Below are 26,503 nucleotides of genomic sequence, written 5' to 3' on the forward strand. Positions count from 1 at the left end.
GAGGTTGCCGAAAAGAGGTTGTAAACAACATTAAGCTGCCTTAGAGACCTCAGCTCCAGATTTCTTCCTCGGGATTTACTCTCAAAGCCTTTCCCATGGGTTTTCCTACTCCTAGGTGGGCTGCTGTCCGAGGCTTACGAGCCCCACCTGCCCAACATCAAAACTGGTTTTGAGGTGCCGGTGGTCCACCTTTGCCCCTTCCCTTGTCAGTAGAAGCAGTTCTTCCGGGCCTAGTAGCTAGGTCACATGTAAAGGCCAAGAGTTGGACTTGGTTGTCAGAGGCTGTTCGAGACGCACACCATTTGGAGCTTATCCCCACTACCGCCCCCAGCTATGACAACCTTAGGAACCAGGCATCTACAGCATCTACGGAGAAGAGTATAGTTGATGTTTAGGGCTGAGACCCTTCATCAGGACTGGAGAGAAAAAACGATGAGTCTGAGTTAGAAGGTGGGGGGAGGGGAGGAAGAAAGACAAGGTGATAGGTGAAACCGGGAGGTGGGAGAGGGGTGAACTAAAGAGTTGGGAAGTTGCTTGGTGAAAGGGATACAGGCACGGAGAAGGGTGAGTCTCATAGGAGAGGACAGAAGGCCATGGAAGAAAGAGAAGGGGGAGGAGAACCATAGAGAGGTGATGGGTAGGTTAAGGAGATAAGGTGAGGGAAATGTGAATGGGGAATAGTGAAGGGGGAGGGAACATTACCAGACGTTTGAGAAATCAATGTTCATGCCACCAGGTTGAAGGCTACCCTGATGGCATGCAAGATGCTGCTCCTCCAGCCTGAGTGAGGTCTCATCATCATAGTAGGAGAGGCCATGGACTGACATGTCAGAATGGGAATGGAAAGTGGAATTAAAATGGGTGGCCACCGGGAGATCCCGCTGTTGCTGCCAGATGGAATATAGATGTTCAGCGAAGCAGTCTCCCAATCCTCTTTTTACAATATTTTTATTCAGAAGAAAAAAAAAACACGATTTACAGAGTGCAACACATAGATACATCTCAACATGACTTGTGTACATTCATATCTTGTGATAAAATTGATCAAAATGCTATAGCATAACACCTAAAGGTATACCACCCTGTAATCAAAAATTTAAAGATAGGTCATACATCATAAAAAAAAATTATATAAAAAAAAAGTCAACCCCCTACCAACTACCAAAGAAAAAAGCTGATGGATGATAATGGATAAATTAGAAAACATATTCGCTTAAGCAGAGAAGATAAAAATATACATAAAAGTCTGTGCACTGTTAAGCTTTATAAATTGGAAAAGTAATTTAAGAAAGGTCCCCAGATATCATAAAAAGATTGTTTTGAATTTAAGACTGAGCAGCGGATCTTTTCTAAATTTAAATAAGACATAATATCACGTAGCCATTGAAGATGTGTAGAAGGGGTAGACTCCTTCTATTTAAGCAAATTGCTCTCCTTGCTAAAAGAGAGGTAAAAACTAAAACCTGTAGGTTAGAAGTATTTAAAGTTATATCTTCATCTGCAATAATACCAAACATGGCAGTAAGGGGATTTGGGTCAAATTGGACCCTAAAAAGTTGTGAGAAGGTATGGAATACTTCCCACCAAAACTTTTCAATTTTAAGGCAGAACCAAAACATATGAATTAAAGAGGCATCAGCAGAGTTACATTTATTACAAAGTGGAGAAACATTCGGATAAAAACTGGACAGCTTCTGTTTAGAAAAGTAAGCTCTATGAACCACTTTAAATTGTAGAAGAGAATGATGAGCACAGAAAGATGATTTATTAACCCGTTTAAGAATTTTATTCCATCTATCATCAGAAATCTGACAATTTAGGTCTTCCTCCCTAGCTTTTTTTTATTTTATCTAGAAAGTCTTGTCTAGATTCAATCAACAAGTTATAGTTACCGGTAATAGAACCATTAACAAAAAGTTTTAAATTTAAAAGATCGTCCAGTAAATTTTTATCAGGACCTATAGGAAAAGTAGTTAATTGGAAACGTAAGAAATCTCTAATTTGAAGGTGTTTGTAAAAATATGTTTTTGGGAGTGCAAATTTATTTGACAATTGGTCAAATGAAGCAAGAGATCCTGAAATAAACAGGTCCCAAAAACACTTAATACCTAGTTCATCCCAATCCTTAAAGACTTTGTCAGTCATGGAAGGGATAAAAATATAATTAAGGAGAATGGGAGATGATAATGAAAAATTCACTAAACCAAAAAATTTCCTCCCAATCCTCAATGAGTCTCTCTGATGTACAAGAGGCCACACCAGGAGCACTGGATACAGCCCCTGGAAGGACTGTCTGGGACCCTGAATTGTAGTGAGGAAGGAGGCATAGGGGCAGGTGTAGCACTTGTTCCGCTTGCAAGGATAAGTGCCAAGAGGGAGATAAGTGGGGAGGGACAAATGGAGAAGGGAGTCACTTCGGCAGTGATCCTGCAGAAAGCGGGTGGGGGAGAAATGGCAAGATGTGCTTCGTGATAGGATCCCGAGTTTCAGTTGCCAAGTTGCGGAAGTTTCAGAGAATTATGTGCAGGATACAGAGGTTTGTGGGGTGGTAGGTGAGGACAAGAGGAACCCTATCCCGGATGGGGTGGTGGGAAGATGGGGTGAGGGCAAACCTGCGTGAAATGGAAGAGATGCGGTTGAGGGTGCATTGATTCTTCCCTTGCTTTGAAGAAGGAGTACATCTCTTTGCTTCTGGAACATAAAGTCTCATCCTGAGACTTTATGTGTGGCAGAGATGGAGGAATTGAGAGAAGGGGATGACAAGTAACAGGGTGGGAAAAGGTATAGTCCAGGTAGCTGGAGAGTCAGTGTGTTTATAATAAACATAAGTAGACAAGCTGCCTCCAGAGTTAGAAACAGAGATTGAGAAAGGTGGGGGGGGGGGGGGGGGAAGGTATTGGAAATGGACCAGGTAAATTTGATGGCAGAATGGAAATTGGAGGCAAAGCTGATGGTCAGTGTGTTCTGCATGGGTGCAGGAAGCAACCCCAATGCAGTCATCAGTGTAGCATAGGAAAAATTGAGGAGTGACACCTGTGTGGACTTGGAACATGGACTGTTCCAACAGGCAGGCATAGCAGGGACCCATGCGAGTGCCCATGGCTACACCTTTGTTTGAAGGAAGTGGGAGGAGCCAAAGAAGAAATTATTAAGAGTGAGGACAAGTTCTGTCAAACAGAGAGTGGTGTTGGAGGGGAACTGGTTGGGTCTGGTATCCAGAAAGAAATGGGAGGGCTTTGAGGCCTTCCTGGTGGGGGATGGAGGTGTGGAGGGACTGGACATCCATAGTGAAAATAAGATGCTCAGGCCCAGGGATCTTGAAATCATAGAAAAGATCTAGAGTGTGTGAAGTGGCACAGATGTAGGTAGGTAAGATCTGAACTGGGGGGGATAAAACAGAGTCGAGGTATGCAGATATGAGTTCAGTGGGGCAGGAACAAGCTGAGACAATGGGTCTACCTGGACAAGCAGGTTTGTGGATCTTGGGTAGGAGGTAGAAACAGGGAGTGTGAAGTGAGGGAACTATGAGGTTGGTGGCAGTGGATGGGAGATCCGGAGTTAATCAGGCCGGTAAGGGTCTCGATCCAAAATGTCGATTGTACTCTTTTCCATTGTTGGTGCGTTCCTCCAGCATTTTGTGTGTGCTGCTTTGGATTTCCATCATCTGCAGATTTTCTCTTGTTTTTGAGTGTTCCTTCCCTCTCTTGTGACTGCAAGGCTGTCTACGCCCACCTGTAGTGGTTGCAACTCACCATGGAAGGAGGAGGAGAAGCCTCTGGTGAGCTGATTACCAATACCCCAGGTGAAAGGCCGAATCATTCAGTGGACTGTTTTATTTGTCTGATGTCTGTGGAACTGTGCAAGGCATGTTCTCTGAGCACTAGAGCATTACATTTTGTTGATATTATTTAAAAATATTTTATGCAGCAGCCTACCTATTGGACCTTTAGCCTTCATGGATTGTGTCTAACTGGTACTTTTATCTGTGTATTGTGAGGCAAAGATTGCGGGTTAGGTCGGAATTCCCTAGAGAACACTTGTATGGGGCGGACACTGTGTCACTACATAACAGATTTATCTCTAATGAAAGCTTCATATTTTGCAGTGGTATGTGGCCCATTGTGCTTGCCCTGCCCACGTTTTCTTAGTGATTGTTTGACTTCTGTTGCACAGGGACGATATGGCTGCTGTCGATTTCTAAGAGATGGATACAAAACTCCAAGAGAGGTTGGTATACAGAGATTATTTTATTTTGCTTATTAATTGATACGTGCATCATTTGACCAAATGGGAAATCTACAAAAATCAATGAGTCAGATCCTAGTGAAGATAGCTAGTAGTTCGAGGCAGTGATGCTGCTTAGCTCCAATGAATATAGTTAGTGTTTCAGAATTCTGCGTTTGAGCGCTATAGCATGTGCATACGGAAAGCTGTTGCAGTCACTTTTTCATTTATTAATTTTTCAAGAGTTTTGCAAGGAAGTACAGTGGATTCTGGTTAATTGGGACACATTGGGACCAGTACATTTTGGCCCAATTAAGCATTTCCCCTGGTTAGTCAAAGTTTCATGGAAATAATTAAAAGATAAAAAAAGGCAGTTACCATTTAACGGAGTAACATGTATTTAAATGAAAACAGGATAGATTAGAACACTATCAGTACTACTACAGGATTGTAAAGCTGTGTATTTGTTCCTAATGGTTATCAATGGAGGAATTCATTCAGTGTACACTGATGTAAATGAACAAAATCAGTGCAGACACCTAGCGTAGATAATGGACTGTCTTCACACAATCCTTTCCTCCAAATCTTCGTTTTCATTGTAACATTCAAGGTGTTTGCTAATACCTTCAAATTCTTCGTAGTTCCTTTCTTGTTAGAGCAATGAAATCATTTCATTTTCACTCTTGGCCATTTCTGGTATCACCAAACCTGAATTCTCGAAACTGCAGTGAGCAAAACAGTTCTGAATAGTCTTACTGTTTATTTCTCACCAACCATCAGTGACAAAAATCACTACTTTTACAACACAAACACATGCAACTGACCCTTGTTAAATACTGTTGGCTTTAAGCATGGTGTAGTGTCTAACGGCCACACAAGTGCCTGTGACTGATGACAGTTAGAAACTGTTTGGTGACCACCTCCATCCCTATTTACATGGCATAGGTCCCAAACTCACAAAGGGAATCCTGGCTATTTTATTGATTAGTTCTTGTTCTTTAAGAGTTGGCTGCCCCGATTAACTAATGGCCCAATTATCCAGAATCCACTGTATTTATTATTTGTCTTGCCTAATTGGCCATGAGGAAGTAAGGGTGAGCCACTGCAGTCCTTCTGATAAAGTTGCATTCCCAGAGCCAAAGGGGAGGGAGTTCATCCTGAGATGATGAAAGAATGGTTTTATACTTCCGGGTCATTTGATGAACAACATGGAGGGGTAACTGTAGGTGGTGGTGTTCTCTTACACCTGCTGCCTTTGTTGAGTTGGTGATAGAAATCACAGATTTGAAAGGTGCAGTTGAGTAACAAGTCCATTCAGTGGTTGGTGCTGAAGGCAGTATGTACCCGTGGTGGACAGAATGGATGTTTTGTGTATTGGATGCAGTGCCAATCAGGTGGGGTGCTCTGTCTTGGGTAATATAGAATTTATTCCAGACGCACGGCTGAGTTTAGCACTTCATACCTGACCCTTCAGCTTCATGCTGTGTATCCATTGAGCTCAGTCCGTTTCACACAATTACTGACCTTCACAAGAGAGATAAGTATTGCTAACTGCTCTGATGTTTTTCGTAACAAATTAAAATTACAATTTCCTGTTAATTTCCACTTTTAACTTGGTTTTATGTGATGTTGATTTTATTTTTAAGTCTATTACTTAAACAGTATTTTAGAAGCATTTAGAATTGGTGGACAATGTGTTTGACAGCTCAAGTTGTGAGTGGTAATTGGGCACTTCATGGGTGAGGCCCTTGTATGTGCTCTCTGCAGTCACTCCCACCATGGACCACACAGCTTTTGGAAACCTTTTGGTGGTGATACTGGGAGCTTATCTGAAACCATATGAAGGCAAGTGTGGTAGTGAGATGAGTATGATCTGTGGGCTGGGTCCATCACAATGTGCAATTCATGCTCTTCGCTGAAGCTCCTTCGCTTAACATTTTGTAACCATCCATAGATGCTGCCTTCAAATTTCAGTGTATAGGTTCAACACAGCCACGTGAGGTGTACAAGTTTTATGATGTTGAACGCTCCCTCTTTCCTCTCAAGGGAGTCAGTCACAGAACAATGCAATACGATACAGGCCACACATGTCAACAAATTTATGCCAACCACGGTGCCCACCCAGCTCATTCCTATTTCCAGTATTCCCCCTTTATCCCTCCAAAGTCTACACCTTCATGTCCATCCAAGTGCTTCATAAGTGATACTATTGTACCTGCAGATCATTCAATACACCCACCCCCTCTGGCAGATCATTCAATACACCCACCCCCTCTGGCAGATCATTCAATACACCCACTCCCTCTGACAGATCATTCAAGACACTCACTTCCTCTGGCAGATCATTCAATACACTCACTTCCTCTGGCAGATCATTCGATACACTCACTTCCTCTGGCAGATTATTCAATACACGCACTCCCTCTGGCAGATCATTCAATACACTCACTCCCTCTGGCAGATCATTCAATACGCTGACTTCCACTGGCAGATCATTCCATATACTCACTTCCTCTGGCAGATCATTCAATACACGCACTCCCTCTGACAGATCATTCAATACACTCACTTCCTCTGGCAGATCATTCGATATACTCACTTCCTCTGGCAGATCATTCAATACACCCACTCCCTCTGACAGATCATTCAATACACTCACTTCCTCTGGCAGATCATTCAATATACTCACTCCCTCTGGCAGATCATTCAATACACCCACCCCCTCTGGCAGATCATTCAATACACCCAACCCCTCTGGCAGATCATTCAATACACCCACCCCCTCTGGCAGATCATTCAATACAACCACCCCCTCTGGCAGATCATTCAATACGCTGACTTCCACTGGCAGATCATTCCATATACTCACTTCCTCTGGCAGATCATTCAATACGCTGACTTCCACTGGCAGATCATTCCATATACTCACTTCCTCTGGCAGATCATTCAATACACTCACTTCCTCTGGCAGATCATTCAATACACGCACTCCCTCTGGCAGATCATTCCATATACTCACTTCCTCTGGCAGATCATTCAATACACCCACTCCCTCTGACAGATCATTCAATACACCCATTCCCTCTGGCAGATCATTCAATACACTCACTTCCTCTGGCAGATCATTGAATACACCCATTCCCTCTGGCAGATCATTCAATACACTCACTTCCTCTGGCAGATCATTCAATACACCCTCTCCCTCTGGCAAACCATTCAATATACTCAGTCCCTCTGGCAGACCATTCAATATACTCACTCCCTCTGGCAGATCATTCAATACACCCACTCCCTCTGGCAGACCATTCAATATACTCAGTCCCTCGGGCAGATCATTCAATATACTCACTCCCTCTGGCAGATCATTCAATACACCCATTCCCTCTGGCAGATCATTCAATACACTCACTTCCTCTGGCAGATCATTGAATACACCCATTCCCTCTGGCAGATCATTCAATACACTCACTTCCTCTGGCAGATCATTGAATACACCCATTCCCTCTGGCAGATCATTCAATACGCTCACTTCCTCTGGCAGATCATTCAATACACCCATTCCCTCTGGCAGATCATTCAATACACTCACTTCCTCTGGCAGATCATTCAATACACCCTCTCCCTCTGGCAGACCATTCAATATACTCAGTCCCACTGGCAGACCATTCAATATACTCACTCCCTCTGGCAGACCATTCAATATACTCAGTCCCTCTGGCAGACCATTCAATATACTCAGTCCCTCTGGCAGATCATTCAATATACTCACTTCCTCTGGCAGATCATTTTGATATACTCACTCACTTCCTCTGGCAGATCATTCAATACACCCACTCCCTCTGGCAGATCACTCAATACACCCACTCCCTCTGGCAGATCATTCAATGTACTCAGTCCCTCTGGCAGATCAATCAATATACTCACTTCCTCTGGCAGATCATTTTGATATACTCACTCACTTCCTCTGGCAGATCATTCAATACACCCACTCCCTCTGGCAGATCACTCAATACACCCACTCCCTCTGGCAGATCATTCAATATACTCACTTCCTCTGGCAGATCATTTTAATATACACACTTCCTCTAGCAGATCATTCAATATACTCACTTCCTCTGTCAGATTATTCAATACACACACTTCTTCTGGCAGATCATTTTAATATACTCACTTCCTCTGGCAGATCATTCAATATACTCACTTCTTCTGGCAGATCATTTTAATATACGCACTTCCTCTGGCAGATCATTCAATATACGCACTTCCTCTGGCTGATCATTTTAATATACGCACTTCCTCTGTCCGATCATTAAATATACTCACTCCCTCTGGCAGATCATTCAATACACCCATTCCCTCTGGCAGATCATTCAATACACTCACTTCCTCTGGCAGATCATTGAATACACCCATTCCCTCTAGCAGATCATTCAATACACTCACTTCCTCTGGCAGATCATTCGATATACTCACTTCCTCTGGCAGATCATTCAAAACACCCACTCCCTCTGACAGATCATTCAATACACTCACTTCCTCTGGCAGATCATTCAATACACTCACTTCCTCTAGCAGATCATTCAATATACTCACTTCCTCTGGCAGATCATTCAATATACTCACTCCCTCTGGCAGATCATTCAATACACCCATTCCCTCTGGCAGATCATTCAATATACTCACTTCCTCTGGCAGATCATTTTAATATATGCACTTCCTCTGGCAGATCATTCAATATACTCACTTCCTCTGTCAGATTATTCAATACACACACTCCCTCTGGTAGATCATTCAATATACTCACTCCCTCTGGCAGATCATCCAATATACTCACTCCCTCCGGCAGATCATTCAATATACTCACTTCTTCTGGCAGATCATTTTAATATACTCACTTCCTCTGGCAGATCATTCAATATACTCACTTCCTCTGGCAGTTCATTTTAATATACTCACTTCCTCTGTCAGATCATTCAATACACCCACTCCCTCTGGCAGATCACTCAATACACCCACTCCCTCTGGCAGATCATTCAATATACTCACTCCCTCTGGCAGATCATTCAATATACTCACTTCCTCTGGCTGATCATTTTAATATACGCACTTCCTCTGTCCGATCATTAAATATACTCCCTCCCTCTGGCAGATCATTCATTATACTCCCTCCCTCTGGCAGATAATTCAATACACACACTCCCTCCGGTAGATCATTCAATATACTCACTCTCTCTGGCAGATCATCCAATATACTCACTCCCTCCGGCAGATCATTCAATATACTCACTTCTTCTGGCAGATCATTTTAATATACTCACTTCCTCTGGCAGATCATTCAATATACTCACTTCCTCTGGCAGTTCATTTTAATATACTCACTTCCTCTGTCAGATCATTCAATACACCCACTCCCTCTGGTAGATCATTCAATATACTCACTCCCTCTGGCAGATCATCCAATATACTCACTCCCTCCGGCAGATCATTCAATATACTCACTTCTTCTGGCAGATCATTTTAATATACTCACTTCCTCTGGCAGATCATTCAATATACTCACTTCCTCTGGCAGTTCATTTTAATATCCTCACTTCCTCTGTCAGATCATTCAATACACCCACTCCCTCTGGCAGATCACACAATACACCCACTCCCTCTGGCAGATCATTCAATATACTCACTCCCTCTGGCAGATCATTCAATACACCCATTCCCTCTGGCAGATCATTCAATACACTCACTTCCTCTGGCAGATCATTGAATACACCCATTCCCTCTGGCAGATCATTCAATACACTCACTTCCTCTGGCAGATCATTCAATACACCCTCTCCCTCTGGCAAACCATTCAATATACTCAGTCCCTCTGGCAGACCATTCAATATACTCACTCCCTCTGGCAGATCATTCAATACACCCACTCCCTCTGGCAGACCATTCAATATACTCAGTCCCTCGGGCAGATCATTCAATATACTCACTCCCTCTGGCAGATCATTCAATACACCCATTCCCTCTGGCAGATCATTCAATACACTCACTTCCTCTGGCAGATCATTGAATACACCCATTCCCTCTGGCAGATCATTCAATACGCTCACTTCTTCTGGCAGATCATTGAATACACCCATTCCCTCTGGCAGATCATTCAATACGCTCACTTCCTCTGGCAGATCATTCAATGTACTCAGTCCCTCTGGCAGATCATTCAATATACTCACTCCCTCTGGCAGATCATTCAATATACTCCCTCCCTCTGGCACATCATTCAATATACTCAGTCCCTCTGGCAGATCATCCAATATACTCACTCCCTCCGGCAGATCATTCAATATACTCACTTCTTCTGGCAGATCATTTTAATATACTCACTTCCTCTGGCAGATCATTCAATATACTCACTTCCTCTGGCAGTTCATTTTAATATACTCACTTCCTCTGTCAGATCATTCAATACACCCACTCCCTCTGGCAGATCACTCAATACACCCACTCCCTCTGGCAGATCATTCAATATACTCACTCCCTCTGGCAGATCATTCAATATACTCACTTCCTCTGGCTGATCATTTTAATATACGCACTTCCTCTGTCCGATCATTAAATATACTCCCTCCCTCTGGCAGATCATTCAATATACTCCCTCCCTCTGGCAGATAATTCAATATACTCCCTCCCCCTGGCAGATCATTCAATATAATCACTTCCTCTGGCAGATCATTTTAATATACGCACTTCCTCTGGCAGATCATTCAATATACTCACTCCCTCTGGCAGATCATTCAATATACTCCCTCCCTCTGGCTCATCATTCAATATACTCACTCCCTCTGGCAGATCATCCAATATACTCACTCCCTCCGGCAGATCATTCAATATACTCACTTCTTCTGGCAGATCATTTTAATATACGCACTTCCTCTGGCAGATCATTCAATATACTCACTTCTTCTGGCAGATCATTTTAATATACTCACTTCCTCTGGCAGATCATTCAATATACTCACTTCCTCTGGCAGTTCATTTTAATATACTCACTTCCTCTGGCAGGTCATTCAAAACACCCACTCCCTCTGACAGATCATTCAATACACTCACTTCCTCTGGCAGATCATTCAATATACTCACTTCCTCTGGCAGATCATTCAATATACTCACTTCCTCTGGCAGATCATTTTAATATACGCACTTCCTCTGGCAGATCATTCAATATACTCACTCCCTCTGGCAGATCATTCAATATACTCACTTCCTCTGGCTGATCATTTTAATATACGCACTTCCTCTGTCCGATCATTAAATATACTCCCTCCCACTGGCAGATCATTCAATATACTCCCTCCCTCTGGCAGATCATTCAATATACTCCATCCCTCTGGCAGATCATTCAATATACTCACTTCCTCTGGCAGATCATTTTAATATACGCACTTCCTCTGGCAGATCATTTAATATACTCACTCCCTCTGGCAGATCATTCAATATACTCCCTCCCTCTGGCACATCATTCCATATACTCACTTCCTCTGGCAGATCATTTTAATATACGCACTTCCTCTGGCAGATCATTCAATATACTCACTTCTTCTGGCAGATCATTTTAATATACTCACTTCCTCTGGCAGATCATTCAATATACTCACTTCCTCTGGCAGTTCATTTTAATATACTCACTTCCTCTGTCAGATCATTCAATACACCCACTCCCTCTGGCAGATCACTTAATACACCCACTCCCTCTGGCAGATCATTCAATATACTCTCTCCCTCTGGCAGATCATTCAATATACTCACTTCCTCTGGCTGATCATTTTAATATACGCACTTCCTCTGTCCGATCATTAAATATACTCACTCCCTCTGGCAGATCATTCAATACACCCACTCCCTCTGGCACATCATTCAATATACTCCCTCCCTCTGGCAGATAATTCAATATACTCCCTCCCCCTGGCAGATCATTCAATATACTCACTTCCTCTGGCAGATCATTTGAATATACGCACTTCCTCTGGCAGATCATTCAATATACTCACTCCCTCTGGCAGATCATTCAATTCACTCACTTCCTCTGGCAGATCATTGAATACACCCATTCCCTCTGGCAGATCATTCAATACACTCACTTCCTCTGGCAGATCATTCAATACACCCATTCCCTCTGGCAGATCATTCAATACATTCACTTCCTCTGGCAGATCATTCGATATACTCACTTCCTCTGGCAGATCATTCAATATACCCACTCCCTCTGACAAATCATTCAATACACTCACTTCCTCTGGCAGATCATTCAATACACTCACTTCCTCTGGCAGATCATTCAATATACTCACTTCCTCTGGCAGATCATTCAATATACTCACTCCCTCTGGCAGATCATTCAATACACCCATTCCCTCTGGCAGATCATTCAATACACTCACTTCCTCTGGCAGATCATTGAATACACCCATTCCCTCTGGCTGATCATTCAATACACTCACTTCCTCTGGCAGATCATTCAATACACCCATTCCCTCTGGCAGACCATTCAATATACTCAGTCCCTCTGGCAGACCATTCAATATACTCAGTCCCTCTGGCAGACCATTCAATATACTCAGTCCCTCTGGCAGACCATTCAATATACTCACTCCCTCTGGCAGATCATACAATACACCCACTCCCTCTGGCAGACCATTCAATATACTCAGTCCCTCTGGCAGATCATTCAATATACTCACTTCCTCTGGCAGATCATTTTGATATACTTACTCACTTCCTCTGGCAGATCATTCAATACACCCACTCCCTCTGGCAGATCACTCAATACACCCACTCCCTCTGGCAGATCATTCAATATACTCACTTCCTCTGGCAGATCATTTTAATATATGCACTTCCTCTGGCAGATCATTCAGTATACTCACTTCCTCTGTCAGATTATTCAATACACACACTCGCTCTGGCAGATCATTCAATATACTCACTCCCTCCCTCTGGCAGATCATCCAATATACTCACTCCCTCTGGCAGATCATTCAATATACTCACTTCCTCTGGCAGATCATTTTGATATACTCACTCACTTCCTCTGGCAGATCATTCAATACACCCACTCCCTCTGGCAGATCACTCAATACACCCACTCCCTCTGGCAGATCATTCAATATACTCACTCCCTCCCTCTGGCAGATCATCCAATATACTCACTCCCTCTGGCAGATCATTCAATACACCCACTCCTTCTGGCAGATCACTCAATACACCCACTCCCTCTGGCAGATCATTCAATATACTCCCTGCCTCTGGCAGATTATTCAATATACTCCCTCCCCCTGGCAGATCATTCAATATACTCACTTTCTCTGGCAGATCATTTTAATATACGCACTCCCTCTGGCAGATCATTCAATATACTCCCTCCCTCTGGCACATCATTCAATATACTCACTTCCTCTGGCAGATCATTTTAATATATGCACTTCCTCTGGCAGATCATTCAATATACTCACCCCCTCTGGCAGGTCATTCAATATACTCACTCCCTCTGTCTGATCATTCAATACACCCACTCCCTCTGGCAGATCATTCAATATACTCACTCCCTCTGGCAGATCATCCAATATACTCACTTCCTCTGGCAGATCATTCAAAACACCCACTCCCTCTGACAGATCATTCAATATACTCACTTCCTCTGGCAGATCATTTTATTATACGCACTTCCTCTGGCAGATCATTCAATATACTCACTTCCTCTGTCAGATTATTCAATACACACACTCCCTCTGGCAGATCATCCAATATACTCACTCCCTCCGGCAGATCATTCAATATACTCACTTCTTCTGGCAGATCATTTCAATATACTCACTTCCTCTGGCAGATCATTCAATATACTCACTTCCTCTGGCTGATCATTTTAATATACACACTTCCTCTGTCCGATCATTAAATATACTCCCTCCCTCTGGCAGATCATTCAATATACTCCCTCCCTCTGGCAGATAATTCAATATACTCCCTCCCCCTGGCAGATCATTCAATATAATCACTTCCTCTGGCAGATCATTTTAATATACGCACTTCCTCTGGCAGATCATTCAATATACTCACTCTCTCTGGCAGATCATTCAATATACTCCCTCCCTCTGGCACATCATTCAATATACTCAATTCCTCTGGCAGATCATTTTAATATACGCACTTCCTCTGGCAGATCATTCAATATACTCACTTCTTCTGGCTCATCATTCAATATACTCACTCCCTCTGGCAGATCATCCAATATACTCACTCCCTCCGGCAGATCATTTTAATATACGCACTTCCTGTGGCAGATCATTCAATATACTCACTCCCTCTGGCAGATCATTCAATATACTCACTTCCTCTGGCTGATCATTTTAATATACGCACTTCCTCTGTCCGATCATTAAATATACTCCCTCCCTCTGGCAGATCATTCAATATACTCCCTCCCTCTGGCGGATAATTCAATATACTCCCTCCCTCTGGCAGATCATTCAATATACTCACTTCCTCTGGCAGATCATTTTAATATACGCACTTCCTCTGGCAGATCATTTAATATACTCACTCCCTCTGGCAGATCATTCAATATACTCCCTCCCTCTGGCACATCATTCAATATACTCACTTCCTCTGGCAGATCATTTTAATATACGCACTTCCTCTGGCAGATCATTCAATATACTCACTTCTTCTGGCAGATCATTTTAATATACTCACTTCCTCTGTCAGATCATTCAATACACCCACTCCCTCTGGCAGATCACTTAATACACCCACTCCCTCTGGCAGATCATTCAATATACTCACTCCCTCAGGCAGATCATTCAATATACTCACTTCCTCTGGCTGATCATTTTAATATACGCACTTCCTCTGTCCGATCATTAAATATACTCACTCCCTCTGGCAGATCATTCAATACACCCACTCCCTCTGGCACATCATTCAATATACTCCCTCCCTCTGGCAGATAATTCAATATACTCCCTCCCCCTGGCAGATCATTCAATATACTCACTTCCTCTGGCAGATCATTTGAATATACGCACTTCCTCTGGCAGATCATTCAATATACTCACTCCCTCTGGCAGATCATTCAATACACTCACTTCCTCTGGCAGATCATTGAATACACCCATTCCCTCTGGCAGATCATTCAATACACTCACTTCCTCTGGCAGATCATTCAATACACCCATTCCCTCTGGCAGATCATTCAATACATTCACTTCCTCTGGCAGATCATTCGATATACTCACTTCCTCTGGCAGATCATTCAATATACCCACTCCCTCTGACAAATCATTCAATACACTCACTTCCTCTGGCAGATCATTCAATACACTCTCTTCCTCTGGCAGATCATTCAATACACCCATTCCCTCTGGCAGATCATTCAATACACTCACTTCCTCTGGCAGATCATTGAATACACCCATTCCCTCTGGCTGATCATTCAATACACTCACTTCCTCTGGCAGATCATTCAATACACCCATTCCCTCTGGCAGATCATTCAATACACTCACTTCCTCTGGCAGATCATTCAATACACCCTCTCCCTCTGGCAGACCATTCAATATACTCAGTCCCTCTGGCAGACCATTCAATATACTCAGTCCCTCTGGCAGACCATTCAATATACTCACTCCCTCTGGCAGATCATTCAATACACCCACTCCCTCTGGCAGACCATTCAATATACTCAGTCCCTCTGGCAGATCATTCAATATACTCACTTCCTCTGGCAGATCATTTTGATATACTCACTCACTTCCTCTGGCAGATCATTCAATATACTCATTCCCTCTGGCAGATCATTCAATATACTCACTTCCTCTGGCAGATCATTTTAATATACGCACTTCCTCTGTCCGATCATTAAATATACTCACTCCCTCTGGCAGATCATTCAATACACCCACTCCCTCTGGCAGATCATTCAATATACTCCCTCCCTCTGGCAGATCATTCAATATACTCCCTCCCCCTGGCAGATCATTCAATATACTCACTTCCTCTGGCAGATCATTTTAATATACTCACTTCCTCTGGCAGATCATTCAATATACTCACTCCCTCTGGCAGATCATTCAATACACTCACTTCCTCTGACAGATCATTGAATACACCCATTCCCTCTGGCAGATCATTCAATACACTCACTTCCTCTGGCAGATCATTCGATATACTCACTTCCTCTGGCAGATCATTGAATACACCCACTCCCTCTGACAAATCATTCAATACACTCACTTCCTCTGGCAGATCATTCAATACACTCACTTCCTCTGGCAGATCATTCAATATACTCACTTCCTCTGGCAGATCATTCAATATACTCACTTCCTCTGGCAGATCATTTTGATATACTCACTCACTTCCTCTGGCAGATCATTCAATATACTCACTTCCTCTGTCAGATTATTCAATACACACACTCCCTCTGGCAGAGCATTCAATATACTCACTCCCTCCCTCTGGCAGATCATCCAATATACTCACTCCCTCTGGCAGATCATTCAATATACTCACTTCCTCTGGCAGATCATTTTGATATACTCACTCACTTCCTCTGGCAGATCATTCAATACACCCACTCCCTCTGGCAGATCACTCAATACACCCACTCCCTGTGGCAGATCATTTAATATACTCACTTCCTCTGGCAGATCATTTTAATATACTCACTTCCTCTGGCAGATCATTCAATATACTCACTCCCTCCCTCTGGCAGATCACCCAATATACTCACTCCCTCTGGCAGATCATTCAATACACCCACTCCCTCTGGCAGATCACTCAATACACCCACTCCCTCTGGCAGATCATTCAATATACTCATTCCCTCTGGCAGATCATTCAATATACTCACTTCCTCTGGCAGATCATTTTAATATACGCACTTCCTCTGTCCGATCATTAAATATACTCACTCCCTCTGGCAGATCATTCAATACACCCACTCCCTCTGGCAGATCATTCAATATACTCCCTCCCTCTGGCAGATCATTCAATATACTCCCTCCCCCTGGCAGATCATTCAATATACTCACTTCCTCTGGCAGATCATTTTAATATACTCACTTCCTCTGGCAGATCATTCAATACACTCACTTCCTCTGACAGATCATTGAATACACCCATTCCCTCTGGCAGATCATTCAATACACTCACTTCCTCTGGCAGATCATTCGATATACTCACTTCCTCTGGCAGATCATTGAATACACCCACTCCCTCTGACAAATCATTCAATACACTCACTTCCTCTGGCAGATCATTCAATACACTCACTTCCTCTGGCAGATCATTCAATATACTCACTTCCTCTGGCAGATCATTCAATATACTCACTTCCTCTGGCAGATCATTCAATATACTCACTCCCTCTGGCAGATCATTCAATACACCCATTCCCTCTGGCCGATCATTCAATACACTCACTTCCTCTGGCAGATCATTGAATACACCCATTCCCTCTGGCAGATCATTCAATACACTCACTTCCTCTGGCAGATCATTGAATACACCCATTCCCTCTGGCAGATCATTCAATACACTCACTTCCTCTGGCAGATCATTCAATACACCCATTCCCTCTGGCAGACCATTCAATATACTCAGTCCCTCTGGCAGACCATTCAATATACTCAGTCCCTCTGGCAGACCATTCAATATACTCAGTCCCTCTGGCAGACCATTCAATATACTCACTCCCTCTGGCAGATCATACAATACACCCACTACCTCTGGCAGACCATTCAATATACTCAGTCCCTCTGGCAGATCATTCAATATACTCACTTCCTCTGGCAGATCATTTTGATATACTTACTCACTTCCTCTGGCAGATCATTCAATACACCCACTCCCTCTGGCAGATCACTCAATACACCCACTCCCTCTGGCAGATCATTCAATATACTCACTTCCTCTGGCAGATCATTTTAATATACGCACTTCCTCTGGCAGATCATTCAATATACTCACTTCCTCTGTCAGATTATTCAATACACACACTCGCTCTGGCAGATCATTCAATATACTCACTCCCTCCCTCTGGCAGATCATCCAATATACTCACTCCCTCTGGCAGATCATTCAATATACTCACTTCCTCTGGCAGATCATTTTGATATACTCACTCACTTCCTCTGGCAGATCATTCAATACACCCACTCCCTCTGGCAGATCACTCAATACACCCACTCCCTCTGGCAGATCATTCAATATACTCACTTCCTCTGGCAGATTATTTTAATATACTCACTTCCTCTGGCAGATCATTCAATATACTCACTCCCTCCCTCTGGCAGATCATCCAATATACTCACTCCCTCTGGCAGATCATTCAATACACCCACTCCTTCTGGCAGATCACTCAATACACCCACTCCCTCTGGCAGATCATTCAATATACTCCCTCCCTCTGGCAGATCATTCAATATACTCCCTCCCCCTGGCAGATCATTCAATATACTCACTTTCTCTGGCAGATCATTTTAATATACGCACTCCCTCTGGCAGATCATTCAATATACTCCCTCCCTCTGGCACATCATACAATATACTCACTTCCTCTGGCAGATCATTTTAATATATGCACTTCCTCTGGCAGATCATTCAATATACTCACCCCCTCTGGCAGATCATTCAATATACTCACCCCCTCTGGCAGATCATTCAATATACTCACTCCCTCTGTCTGATCATTCAATACACCCACTCCCTCTGGCAGATCATTCAATATACTCACTCCCTCTGGCAGATCATCCAATATACTCACTTCCTCTGGCAGATTATTCAATACACCCACTCCCTCTGGCAGATCACTCAATACACCCACTCCCTCTGGCAGATCATTCAATATACTCACTTCCTCTGTCAGATTATTCAATACACACACTCCCTCTGGTAGATCATTCAATATACTCACTCCCTCTGGCAGATCATCCAATATACTCACTCCCTCTGGCAGATCATTCAGTATACTCACTTCTTCTGGCAGATCATTTTAATATACTCACTTCCTCTGGCAGATCATTCAATATACTCACTTCCTCTGGCAGTTCATTTTAATATACTCACTTCCTCTGTCAGATTATTCAATACACACACTCCCTCTGGTAGATCATTCAATATACTCACTCCCTCTGGCAGACCATTCAATATACTCAGTCCCTCTGGCAGACCATTCAATATACTCAGTCCCTCTGGCAGACCATTCAATATACTCAGTCCCTCTGGCAGACCATTCAATATACTCACTCCCTCTGGCAGATCATACAATACACCCACTACCTCTGGCAGACCATTCAATATACTCAGTCCCTCTGGCAGATCATTCAATATACTCACTTCCTCTGGCAGATCATTTTGATATACTTACTCACTTCCTCTGGCAGATCATTCAATACACCCACTCCCTCTGGCAGATCACTCAATACACCCACTCCCTCTGGCAGATCATTCAATATACTCACTTCCTCTGGCAGATCATTTTAATATACGCACTTCCTCTGGCAGATCATTCAATATACTCACTTCCTCTGTCAGATTATTCAATACACACACTCGCTCTGGCAGATCATTCAATATACTCACTCCCTCCCTCTGGCAGATCATCCAATATACTCACTCCCTCTGGCAGATCATTCAATATACTCACTTCCTCTGGCAGATCATTTTGATATACTCACTCACTTCCTCTGGCAGATCATTCAATACACCCACTCCCTCTGGCAGATCACTCAATACACCCACTCCCTCTGGCAGATCATTCAATATACTCACTTCCTCTGGCAGATTATTTTAATATACTCACTTCCTCTGGCAGATCATTCAATATACTCACTCCCTCCCTCTGGCAGATCATCCAATATACTCACTCCCTCTGGCAGATCATTCAATACACCCACTCCTTCTGGCAGATCACTCAATACACCCACTCCCTCTGGCAGATCATTCAATATACTCCCTCCCTCTGGCAGATCATTCAATATACTCCCTCCCCCTGGCAGATCATTCAATATACTCACTTTCTCTGGCAGATCATTTTAATATACGCACTCCCTCTGGCAGATCATTCAATATACTCCCTCCCTCTGGCACATCATACAATATACTCACTTCCTCTGGCAGATCATTTTAATATATGCACTTCCTCTGGCAGATCATTCAATATACTCACCCCCTCTGGCAGATCATTCAATATACTCACCCCCTCTGGCAGATCATTCAATATACTCACTCCCTCTGTCTGATCATTCAATACACCCACTCCCTCTGGCAGATCATTCAATATACTCACTCCCTCTGGCAGATCATCCAATATACTCACTTCCTCTGGCAGATTATTCAATACACCCACTCCCTCTGGCAGATCACTCAATACACCCACTCCCTCTGGCAGATCATTCAATATACTCACTTCCTCTGTCAGATTATTCAATACACACACTCCCTCTGGTAGATCATTCAATATACTCACTCCCTCTGGCAGATCATCCAATATACTCACTCCCTCTGGCAGATCATTCAGTATACTCACTTCTTCTGGCAGATCATTTTAATATACTCACTTCCTCTGGCAGATCATTCAATATACTCACTTCCTCTGGCAGTTCATTTTAATATACTCACTTCCTCTGTCAGATCATTCAATACACCCACTCCCTCTGGCAAATCACTCAATACACCCACTCCCTCTGGCAGATCATTCAATATACTCACTCCCTCTGGCTGATCATTCAATATACTCACTTCCTCTGGCTGATCATTTTAATATACGCACTTCCTCTGTCCGATCATTAAATATACTCACTCCCTCTGGCAGATGATTCAATACACCCACTCCCTCTGGCAGATCATTCAATATACTCCCTCCCTCTGGCAGATCATTCAATATACTCCCTCCCTCTGGCAGATAATTCAATATACTCCCTCCCCCTGGCAGATCATTCAATATACTCACTTCCTCTGGCAGATCATTTTAATATACGCACTTCCTCTGGCAGATCATTCAATATACTCACTCCCTCTGGCAGATAATTCAATATACTCCCTCCCCCTGGCAGATCATTCAATATACTCACTTCCTCTGGCAGATCATTTTAATATACGCACTTCCTCTGGCAGATCATTGAATACACCCATTCCCTCTGGCAGATCATTCAATACACTCACTTCCTCTGGCAGATCATTGAATACACCCATTCCCTCTGGCAGATCATTCTATACACTCACTTCCTCTGGCAGATCATTCAATACACCCATTCCCTCTGGCAGATCATTCAATACACTCACTTCCTCTGGCAGATCATTCGATATACTCACTTCCTCTGGCAGATCATTCAATACACCCACTCCCTCTGACAAATCATTCAATACACTCACTTCCTCTGGCAGATCATTCAATACACGCACTTCCTCTGGCAGATCATTCAATATACTCACTCCCTCTGGCAGATCATTCAATACACCCATTCCCTCTGGCAGATCATTCAATACACTCACTTCCTCTGGCAGATCATTGAATACACCCATTCCCTCTGTCAGATCATTCAATACACTCACTTCCTCTGGCAGATCATTGAATACACCCATTCCCTCTGGCAGATCATTCAATACACTCACTTCCTCTGGCAGATCATTCAATACACCCATTCCCTCTGGCAGATCATTCAATACACTCACTTCCTCTGGCAGATCATTCGATATACTCACTTCCTCTGGCAGATCATTTTAATATACGCACTTCCTCTGTCCGATCATTCAATATACTCCCTCCCTCTGGCAGATCATTTTAATATACTCACTTCCTCTGGCAGATCATTCAATATACTCACTCCCTCCCTCTGGCAGATCATCCAATATACTCACTCCCTCTGGCAGAGCATTCAATACACCCACTCCCTCTGGCAGATCACTCAATACACCCACTCCCTCTGTCAGATCATTCAATATACTCACTCCCTCTGGCAGATCATTCAATATACTCACTTCCTCTGGCAGATCATTTTAATATACGCACTTCCTCTGTCCGATCATTCAATATACTCCCTCCCTCTGGCAGATCATTCAATATACTCCCTCCCTCTGGCAGATCATTCAATATACTCCCTCCCTCTGGCAGATCATTCAATATACTCCCTCCCTCTGGCACATCATTCAATATACGCACTTCCTCTGGCAGATCATTCAATATACTCACCCCCTCTGGCAGATCATTCAATATACTCACCCCCTCTGGCAGATCATTCAATATACTCACTCCCTCTCTCTGATCATTCAATACACCCACTCCCTCTGGCAGATCATTCAATATACTCCCTCCCTCTGGCAGATCATTCAATATACTCCCTCCCTCTGGCACATCATTCAATATATTCACTTCCTCTGGCAGATCATTTTAATATACGCACTTCCTCTGGCAGATCTTTCAATATACTCACCCCCTCTGGCAGATCATTCAATATACTCACCCCCTCTGGCAGATCATTCAATATACTCACTCCCTCTCTCTGATCATTCAATACACCCACTCCCTCTGGCAGATCATTCAATATACTCACTCTCTCTGGCAGATCATCCAATATACTCACTTCCTCTGGCAGATTATTCAATACACCCACTCCCTCTGGCAGATCACTCAATACACCCACTCCCTCTGGCAGATCATTCAATATACTCACTTCCTCTGGCAGATCATTTTAATATACGCACTTCCTCTGGCAGATCATTCAATATACTCACTCCCTCTGGTAGATCATTCAATATACTCACTTCTTCTGGCAGATCATTTTAATATACTCACTTCCTCTGGCAGATCATTCAATATACTCACTTCCTCTGGCAGTTCATTTTAATATACTCACTTCCTCTGTCAGATCATTCAATACACCCACTCCCTCTGGCAAATCACTCAATACACCCACTCCCTCTGGCAGATCATTCAATATACTCACTCCCTCTGGCTGATCATTCAATATACTCACTTCCTCTGGCTGATCATTTTAATATACGCACTTCCTCTGTCCGATCATTAAATATACTCACTCCCTCTGGCAGATGATTCAATACACCCACTCCCTCTGGCAGATCATTCAATATACTCCCTCCCTCTGGCAGATCATTCAATATACTCCCTCCCTCTGGCAGATAATTCAATATACTCCCTCCCCCTGGCAGATCATTCAATATACTCACTTCCTCTGGCAGATCATTTTAATATACGCACTTCCTCTGGCAGATCATTCAATATACTCACTCCCTCTGGCAGATAATTCAATATACTCCCTCCCCCTGGCAGATCATTCAATATACTCACTTCCTCTGGCAGATCATTTTAATATACGCACTTCCTCTGGCAGATCATTCAATATACTCACTCCCTCTGGCAGATCATTCAATACACCCATTCCCTCTGGCAGATCATTCAATACACTCACTTCCTCTGGCAGATCATTGAATACACCCATTCCCTCTGGCAGATCATTCAATACACTCACTTCCTCTGGCAGATCATTGAATACACCCATTCCCTCTGGCAGATCATTCAATACACTCACTTCCTCTGGCAGATCATTCAATACACCCATTCCCTCTGGCAGATCATTCAATACACTCACTTCCTCTGGCAGATCATTCGATATACTCACTTCCTCTGGCAGATCATTCAATACACCCACTCCCTCTGACAAATCATTCAATACACTCACTTCCTCTGGCAGATCATTCAATACACGCACTTCCTCTGGCAGATCATTCAATATACTCACTCCCTCTGGCAGATCATTCAATACACCCATTCCCTCTGGCAGATCATTCAATACACTCACTTCCTCTGGCAGATCATTGAATACACCCATTCCCTCTGTCAGATCATTCAATACACTCACTTCCTCTGGCAGATCATTGAATACACCCATTCCCTCTGGCAGATCATTCAATACACTCACTTCCTCTGGCAGATCATTCAATACACCCATTCCCTCTGGCAGATCATTCAATACACTCACTTCCTCTGGCAGATCATTCGATATACTCACTTCCTCTGGCAGATCATTTTAATATACGCACTTCCTCTGTCCGATCATTCAATATACTCCCTCCCTCTGGCAGATCATTTTAATATACTCACTTCCTCTGGCAGATCATTCAATATACTCACTCCCTCCCTCTGGCAGATCATCCAATATACTCACTCCCTCTGGCAGAGCATTCAATACACCCACTCCCTCTGGCAGATCACTCAATACACCCACTCCCTCTGTCAGATCATTCAATATACTCACTCCCTCTGGCAGATCATTCAATATACTCACTTCCTCTGGCAGATCATTTTAATATACGCACTTCCTCTGTCCGATCATTCAATATACTCCCTCCCTCTGGCAGATCATTCAATATACTCCCTCCCCCTGGCAGATCATTCAATATACTCACTTCCTCTGGCAGATCATTTTAATATACGCACTCCCTCTGGCAGATCATTCAATATACTCCCTCCCTCTGGCAGATCATTCAATATACTCCCTCCCTCTGGCAGATCATTCAATATACTCCCTCCCTCTGGCAGATCATTCAATATACTCCCTCCCTCTGGCACATCATTCAATATACGCACTTCCTCTGGCAGATCATTCAATATACTCACCCCCTCTGGCAGATCATTCAATATACTCACCCCCTCTGGCAGATCATTCAATATACTCACTCCCTCTCTCTGATCATTCAATACACCCACTCCCTCTGGCAGATCACTCAATACACCCACTCCCTCTGGCAGATCACTCAATACACTCACTCCCTCTGGCAGAGCATTCAATACACCCACTCCCTCTGGCAGATCACTCAATACACCCACTCCCTCTGTCAGATCATTCAATATACTCACTCCCTCTGGCAGATCATTCAATATACTCACTTCCTCTGGCAGATCATTTTAATATACGCACTTCCTCTGTCCGATCATTCAATATACTCCCTCCCTCTGGCAGATCATTCAATATACTCCCTCCCCCTGGCAGATCATTCAATATACTCACTTCCTCTGGCAGATCATTTTAATATACGCACTCCCTCTGGCAGATCATTCAATATACTCCCTCCCTCTGGCAGATCATCCAATATACTCACTCCCTCTGGCAGAGCATTCAATACACCCACTCCCTCTGGCAGATCACTCAATACACCCACTCCCTCTGGCAGATCATTCAATGTACTCAGTCCCTCTGGCAGATCAATCAATATACTCACTTCCTCTGGCAGATCATTTTGATATACTCACTCACTTCCTCTGGCAGATCATTCAATACACCCACTCCCTCTGGCAGATCACTCAATACACCCACTCCCTCTGGCAGATCATTCAATATACTCACTTCCTCTGGCAGATCATTTTAATATACACACTTCCTCTAGCAGATCATTCAATATACTCACTTCCTCTGTCAGATTATTCAATACACACACTTCTTCTGGCAGATCATTTTAATATACTCACTTCCTCTGGCAGATCATTCAATATACTCACTTCTTCTGGCAGATCATTTTAATATACGCACTTCCTCTGGCAGATCATTCAATATACGCACTTCCTCTGGCTGATCATTTTAATATACGCACTTCCTCTGTCCGATCATTAAATATACTCACTCCCTCTGGCAGATCATTCAATACACCCATTCCCTCTGGCAGATCATTCAATACACTCACTTCCTCTGGCAGATCATTGAATACACCCATTCCCTCTAGCAGATCATTCAATACACTCACTTCCTCTGGCAGATCATTCGATATACTCACTTCCTCTGGCAGATCATTCAAAACACCCACTCCCTCTGACAGATCATTCAATACACTCACTTCCTCTGGCAGATCATTCAATACACTCACTTCCTCTAGCAGATCATTCAATATACTCACTTCCTCTGGCAGATCATTCAATATACTCACTCCCTCTGGCAGATCATTCAATACACCCATTCCCTCTGGCAGATCATTCAATATACTCACTTCCTCTGGCAGATCATTTTAATATATGCACTTCCTCTGGCAGATCATTCAATATACTCACTTCCTCTGTCAGATTATTCAATACACACACTCCCTCTGGTAGATCATTCAATATACTCACTCCCTCTGGCAGATCATCCAATATACTCACTCCCTCCGGCAGATCATTCAATATACTCACTTCTTCTGGCAGATCATTTTAATATACTCACTTCCTCTGGCAGATCATTCAATATAC

At 43.3% G+C, this 26,503-nt stretch overlaps 1 protein-coding gene across 1 annotated transcript in view; it reads left to right on the forward strand.

Moving 5' to 3' along the window:
- Positions 1 to 26,503, forward strand: part of LOC132393015 (phosphorylase b kinase regulatory subunit alpha, liver isoform-like) — a 221,448-nt gene that overhangs the window by 50,980 nt on the left and 143,965 nt on the right. The window contains exon 10 of the mRNA XM_059967706.1: positions 4,174 to 4,227. Coding sequence (XP_059823689.1) covers positions 4,174 to 4,227 — 54 coding nt within the window. The remainder of the gene's footprint in view (positions 1 to 4,173; positions 4,228 to 26,503) is intronic.

This window comes from Hypanus sabinus, chromosome 4, assembly GCF_030144855.1.
Source record: "Hypanus sabinus isolate sHypSab1 chromosome 4, sHypSab1.hap1, whole genome shotgun sequence".
In the NCBI taxonomy this organism is placed as follows: Eukaryota; Metazoa; Chordata; class Chondrichthyes; order Myliobatiformes; family Dasyatidae; genus Hypanus; species Hypanus sabinus.